The 7415-nt window shown below is 42.9% G+C and overlaps 1 protein-coding gene across 1 annotated transcript; it reads right to left on the bottom strand.

The window, feature by feature from the left end:
• Positions 1 to 3660: 3660 nt before the first annotated feature.
• LOC120027130 lies at positions 3661 to 5287 on the bottom strand. The gene is made up of 2 exons (XM_038971981.1): positions 4360 to 5287; positions 3661 to 4231 (listed from the first exon to the last, which is right to left on the bottom strand). The coding sequence occupies exons 1-2, from the start codon at positions 5209 to 5211 to the stop codon at positions 3896 to 3898; spliced, it is 1188 nt and encodes a 395-aa protein (XP_038827909.1). The 5' UTR covers positions 5212 to 5287; the 3' UTR covers positions 3661 to 3895.
• Between the last annotated feature and the right edge of the window lie 2128 nt (positions 5288 to 7415).

A 7415-nucleotide genomic window follows, 5' to 3' on the forward strand; every position in this document is an offset into this window, starting at 1 on the left:
AAAAGAGAAACGTACTCTCACTGTCAACTGCGTTTATTTTCAGCAAACTTAACATGTGTAAATATTTGTATGAACATAACAAGATTCAACAACTGAGACATAAACTGAACAAGTTCCACAGACATGTGACAGAAATTAAATACTATGTCCCTGAACAAAGGGGGGGTCAAAATCAAAAGTAACAGTTAGTTTCTGGTGTGGCCACCAGCTGCATTGAGTACTGCAGTGCATCTGCTCCTCGTGAACCAGATTTGCCAGTTCTTGCTGTGAGATGTTACCCAACTCTTCCACCAAGGCACCTGCAAGTTCCTGGACATTTCTGGGGGGAATGGCCCTAGCCCTCACCATCCGATCCAACAGGTCCCAGACGTGCTCAATGGGATTGAGATCCGGGCTCTTCGCTGGCCATGGCAGAACACTGACATTCCTGTCTTGGAGGAAATCATGCTCAGAACGAGCAGCATGGCTGGTGGCATTGTCATGCTAGAGGGTCATGTCAGGATGAGCCTGCAGGAAGGGTACCACATGAGGGAGGAGGATGTCTTCACTGTAACGCACAGCGTTGAGATTGCCTGCAATGACAACAAGCTCAGTCCGATGATGCTGTGACACATCGCCACAGACCATGATGGACCCTCCACCTCCAAATCGATCCCGCTCCAGAGTACAGGCCTTGGTGTAACTCTCATTCCTTCGACAATAAACGTGAATCCAACCATCACCGCTGGTGAGACAAAACTGCGACTCGTCAGTGAAGAGCACTTTTTGCCAGTCCTGTCTGGTCCAGCGATGGTGGGTTTGTGCCCATAGACAACGTTGTTGCCGGTGATATCTGATGAGGACCTGCATTACAACAGGCCTACAAGCCCTCAGTCCAACCTCTCTCGGCCTATTGTGAACAGTCTGAGCACTGATGGAGGGATTGGGCATTCCTGGTGTAACTCGGTTAGTTGTTGTTGCCATCCTGTACCTGTCCCGCAGGTGTGATGTTCGGATGTACCGATCCTGTGCAGGTGTTGTTACACGTGGTCTGCCACTGCGAGGATGATCAGCTGTCCGTCCTGTCTCCCTGTAGCGCTGTCTTAAGCATCTCACAGTATGGGCATGGAAATGTGTCATGTTTGGGCTTCTTGTGGTCAATTTGCAGTCTACAAATTATTTGTAATTATTTTCCGGACCGGTGTCCATCCATTCATGAAAAAAATCATCCCGCAGCTGATGATCCCTGATGTAGAGCTTAAAATCATGTTTTAAAAAAGTATAATTTTGCTCTCATTGGATGTCAAGTATTTTAACTGATTAAATCATTACAGAAAGAGATATATTCAGAGACATCGGTTCAACAACTGCAGAGTTTCGTGCCCCTGTTTAAGGTAGTTGTTGTGAAATTGTTAGATTACTTGTTAGATATTACTGCATGTTCGGAACTAGAAGCACCAGCATTTCGCTACACTCGCACTAACATCTGCTAACCATGTGTATGTGACCAATTTTTTTTGATTTGATATGATTTTTTACTCACTATATGCCGATATACACTGAGTATACAAAATATTAAGAACACCAGCTCTTTCCATGACATTGACTAACCAGGTGGATCCAGGTGAAAGCTATAATCCATTATTGATGTCACTTGTTAAATCCACTTCAATCAGTGTAGATGAATGGGAGGTGACATGTTAAAGAAGGATTTTTAGCCGTGAGACAATTGAGACATGGATTGTGTATGTGTGCCATTCAAATCAAATCAAATTGTATTTGTCACATGCGCCGAATACAACAGGTGTAGACCTTAAAGTGAAATGCTTACGTACAAGCCCTTAAACCAACAATGCAATTTAAATAAAATACCCCAAAAATAATTAAAAAGTAAGAGATAAGAATAACAAATAATTAAAGAGCAGCAGTAAATAAAAATAGCGGGGTTATATACAGGGGATATCGGTACAGAGTCAATGTGCGGGGACACCGGTGTCGAGGTAATTGAGGTAATATGTACATGTAGGTAAAATTATTAAAGTGACTTCAGAGGGTGAATGGGCAAGACAAAAGATTTAAGTGCTTTTGACTGGGATATGGTAGTAGGTGCCAGGCGCAATGGTTTGTGTCAATAAATAAATCAATCAAATGTATTTATAAAGCCCTTTTAACATCAGCAGATGTCACAAAGTGTTATACAGTAACCCAGCCTAAAGCCCCAGAAAGCAAGCAATGCAGATGTCAAAACTGCAGGGCTGCTGGGTTTTTCACCCTCAACAGTTTCCTGTGTGTATCAAGAATGGTCCACCACTCAAAGACATCCAGACAACTTGACACAACTGTGGGAAGCTTGGAGTCAACATGGGTCAGCATCCCTGTGGAGTGCTTTTGACAACTTGAAGAGTCCATGCCCTGACGAATTGAGACTGTTCTGATGGCAAAGGTTGGGGGGGGGGGCAACTCAATATCAGGAAGGTGCTTTGTACTGTACACTCAGTTTATGCAGTCCATGTATCTGCTGCTGTCTGGTTAAAATACATGCCATACTCTTTTTGGCCCAGACAACATCAGATACATGGGCAACACATACAGAGACAAAGGGGCAATGTTTAGCTCTCACTCAGATGCTTCATTTTTCTTAACTAGCCAAGTCAGTAAGTACAACTTCTTATTTTCAATTACAGGCCTAAAAACTGTGGATTAACTGGGGCAGAACGACAGATGTGTACCTTGTCAGCTCAGGGATTCGATCTTGCAACCTTGTTAGTCCAACACTCTAACCACTAGGCTACCTGCAGCCCTTTATCGGAGATTGATGCTTCTTTCTGTTTAAATATTGAAATATTTTATTTGGAGGGGCAAGCAAGTATGTTAAGAAGAAAGCATCTTGAAGAGTATTGCATCATACCATTTAAAAAATATATATATATATTTACTGTATATTTTCCTATTGACGTACAATCGGTCAGAAGCGTCGTAAATCAAATTGGCCAGGCCCTGATAGGAATGGGATGGTACGTTACTTCTGAATGTAGTGACTGTGTAAATTCCAATTAGCTTTCATTAAAGACAAACAATATAGGCTGCATAAGAGAGATCATCATATGTCGCTTGTCAATTCAAAGTCATGTTTTCTAGTACCTTTCTAGTTTAATTATCATCTTATGATGAAATGCTTGAGGTAAACAGCATATCTAGTTTAGTAATAGAAAACGATATGCCATTTTACCAGCAGTTTTTATATACTCCAAAAAACATAGAATCCCTGGTATAGCTGTTGCACATGCAGCCTACTCTTGTCATAGCCTAGCCTATATATTTATCAATTACTGTATGATAATATAGGGTGTAATCATTTAGTGTATATTTTACTAAACGTTGAAGAGGAATTAGAGTACACTAAAACACCCGACTTTTCAGGGGTTACACGTGTTGGCATAATACTTTATAGTCACTTGTCTTGCTTTTAGTAATGACACAATTCTAACTGGCTGGACATTACAAAAGTATGTCTTATCCACTATCAAATCATCTGCACTCAAAACTTGGTAATGTCACAATCATCATTAATTACATAACTCATAAATGTAATGGCTATCAATTGATAAGACAATTCGTGTAAAACTGTCTTGTTTTATTTTTTTCTTTGAATAAAAAATACAATGTTATCAAGTTTCTGCATTTTATTTGTAACACAATTGGTAGGGTGCAAAACACAATGTTGAAACATTACATGCATACAGGAGAATTAGTGGCAATATATCCATGCTATAACACAGACTCGGTTGTTAATTCACTGGAGACAGTATCTTGTGCCTTTGGGATATGCGCCTTTAGCCTAACGCATGAATTCATCTCTCGTCTTCTGTTGTTCTGGATATTTGCGTGCGCAAGACCCACAAGCAAATCCGTTGCACTACCCACAGCTTTCAGGAGCCTTGTTCCGTGTCGATCTGCGCACCTTGCTCCGGGTCTTCGTTTCACAGACTGTGTCCTGGATGGGTGGGAGGGGAGGAGGCGGTGCGGCACTGGCCCTCATGTGCTTCTCGCGAAGCTCGAATGCCAGATCCTTGACGAAATCTCTCCTTGACACTGTCTTAGCGGTGCATTGCGTGAACAAAACATATGCGTTGATTGCAGCCAGGTCAAGAAGGTTGAAGAATACCGCAAGGGGCCAGCGGTGTGAACCTCCTTTCTCCAACCCTGTCACAACCTCCACCGTGCGCTCTCTTGTCATCCTATTTACGTCAACCTATGGGATAGAATACAATTGATTAGCATTACATCCCCAAATGAAAAACAACGACCCATTTGGTAGTCTGCAAGTGCATGACACGTGTATGGCATGATGTTTAAAAAATATCGTAATGTGAAACCTACCCTGTTGCTATTATAGAACGTCACGGTCTCCGGTTCTCTCGTTCGGTCGCTCCCGATGGCGACAGTCGGGTGCATAGTGCTCAGAATACAGACGTTCTTTCTTGGGTTACTTCTGTAAACCGTAAGGGTTGCTTTGTCATGCTTTAGCACGGTAGTGGAGTATAGCTTTGTCTGTGTCTGATTACGCATCACGGGAGGCAGCTCTCGTCCGCAATGACTCACGGCCCCGACCAAGTTGGTATTGTTGGCAATCAACTTATTTGCTAATGGCAGGGATGTGCAGAACTTGTCCGTAGTGACATTTCTCCCCGCACCGAGGTAAGGTTCCACAAGCTTCAATGCCACATTTTCAGGCTTCTGAGATTCATCTTCCCACGAATAAGGAACGACATGAGGAATGACATTTAGCACGTACTTGCTGTCTACGTCAGCGGTCAACGAAAACTTGATGACCTCCCCACTTGTAAGGAACCGTTGCTCCTCAACAGTGATGTTCAACCCTGGCTTGTAACATGCAACGCAGTTCCGTACAAACGCGTTCCAAACTTCTGAGACCACGGCGAATTTGTTCGAATTTGTCCGGGGGCGTCTGATCTCTCTTGTGTCAAAACGCAGGTACCGCATGATTTCTGTGAAGCGGTCCACTGGCATTGTGTCTCGAAAGAAATCTGATTTTAAACATGACCAGTAGCCATCCAAAGACGCTTGTCTATTGCCGTATAGCCCACGGACATACAGGACCGCAATGAATGCTTCCAATTCCTCCACAGACAAGTCCCATGTTGTGTTTTTTCCTTGCGCCCGGTGCGCCTCGGCCACAGTACAGTCCCTGATGCGCTGCAACATCTCCATGTCACACAAACAATGAAAGCTGGCGTAGGCACCGTCGATTCTGTCTTTTGCATATGGTGTAGGGCCTGATTCCACTCTGGTGTCGTTCTGTGTTAATAATCGACCCGTGGCGTTACCAACAGGCTGTTTCACCCAAACTGTGCCGTCCGCCCCCTTGTTATCGCTCTCCATCTCAGTTGGTGACGGCTCCACAGTGGGCAACGTAGGGGCTTTTTTGCGCCCATGTTGACTGTAGCAACTGCGGGAGTTTTGCTGCTTGCGTTGTGGTGCCGCTGGCACCCTGGCAGGGATCCCATACGCCTCACAGTCAGAATCGGAATCTACTGAAAAAATGCCATATTTATCATCATAGATCTCTTGATACATCTCATCAAGTTCCCCCCTTCCGTCTGAATCCATGTCATCCAGCTCAAGCACCGCCAAACATTTTAGAACGTCCATTCGCATTTCCCATTTCGCCATTGTAAATTACGCACGCTTCGTTTTTTACAGGTCACGTACGGCTCTTCTCCTGCAGGAAGACTCGTCTGAATTCGATCCCACCAGAGTGGACTTTATACATCATACCCAGACCCACTTCAGTTTAGATATTATAATTAGACTACTGCACCCACAATAGATTGCCCCGCCCACGTCTTCATTCCCATTAAAGATGGGTAATTAGTAATGGATTGTTCATATTGTTAATATGTCTCTCACCTATAGCCATCAGACAGTGGCCAGCACCCCTCAATGTGATATTATTAGGTGTGGGGAGAAAGGCCGATACTAACGCTAGAAAAGTGTCATTGTCACTATACTAAGGAGTAAAAGCAGCCGAATAACAATATATTTTTTCGTTTGTGATATTGAATATATATTCTCTAAAACGTCAGCGTCATGAAGACGGGAAGATGACAATTATTATAATTTTATGTTAGTTCTACACTTGTTCTTGTTCTTTTCCTTTATTCAAGGAAAAATCCACAAAAAAACGATATTTTGGCATTTTTTTCCATTAGTCCACTGATCTTTTTTTGTATTTGGGCAGATATTGAAATAGATTTTATCGCAATGATATTGTCTGTATGCCTACTAAAACATATAGCCTAACTCAACATTAAAGGAAAACTCCATGCAAAAACTATCTTTTGGTATTTTTTATCATTATACCACTGTTGATACAGTCCCAAAATGTTTTGCATGTCAGCAGTCACGTTTTGCAGATATTGGACTTTCAAGAAGTAAAGTGTCACTTGCCACATAATCATGACACTTTGCTTATGAAAATCCTACATCTTGAAAACTATAAAGGTAATTTGAGGTCCGTGCTCCAGAATTATTACCAACACATGACTGTCCTACCCGTGTAAATTGCAGGCTTGACTACTGCTACATGTCTTTTAGAAACAGGTAAGGCCGTCTCTCCTCCTCCTTTCAGTAAATCTGACAACGCCATTTTGCTTATCGCCGCCTGCAAACAAAGACTCAAAAGGAAAGTTCCAGTGGTCAGGTCTGCACAGCGTTGGTCCGACCATTCAGAATCCACACTCCAATATAGCGAAACACAAGTATATGCACAAAGTAGAGGAGCAATCCAACGGGTCGAACACGAGGCGTATGTGGCAGGGGCTCCTAATGATCACGGATTACAAAAAGAAAGCCAGCCACTTCGAGGACATCAACACCGCCCTACCGGACGAGCTAAACATATTTTTCTCGTCGCTTCGAGGACAACGGACGACTCTGAGCTGCTGAGGAGAGCCCCAGAAGACAACGAGGGCTGCATACTGACAAATGTGTTCACCCTTGCAAAATGTATGCCACAACCAACCAAGTTACAGCTTCTGGTTGGTCTTAAATAACCCCCACCAGCTTTGCCTGAAATTAGCACTTGGCAGCTGTCGCCCTACTCCATTAAAGTTTTGCAGTAGTGTCAATAACAACAAAAAACTATTTAGCTCAAAATGTTTTTGTTTTTTTACACTTTAGTGTGCTCACTTTAAGATATTTACATTTCCGTTTCAACAGTAAACATTTAAAATAGCTGGAGGACCCCTTTAAATACAAAGAGGAGGGACGAGAAAATTTGGGGATTAGTTAATGAGCAGGTTATGGCAAATACAGCTTTCATTCCTGAGGGTTCAATGTTCTCCTTTCTAAATAAAGCATAGACTACCACCTGCTGACTTTTTACTACATTCAGAGTAATACTGTACCCCCCC

Source organism: Salvelinus namaycush, chromosome 2 (genome assembly GCF_016432855.1).
Source record: "Salvelinus namaycush isolate Seneca chromosome 2, SaNama_1.0, whole genome shotgun sequence".
Classification (NCBI taxonomy): Eukaryota; Metazoa; Chordata; class Actinopteri; order Salmoniformes; family Salmonidae; genus Salvelinus; species Salvelinus namaycush.

Bases quoted from the DNA above. Each gene is read 5' to 3' on its own strand.
- LOC120027130 (XM_038971981.1), bottom strand. From the start codon at position 5,211: ATGGAGATGTTGCAGCGCATCAGGGACTGTACTGTGGCCGAGGCGCAC. The intron at 4,232-4,359 runs GTAGGTTTCACA...TCTATCCCATAG, and splicing joins CGTTCTATAATAGCAACAGG to GTTGACGTAAATAGGATGAC.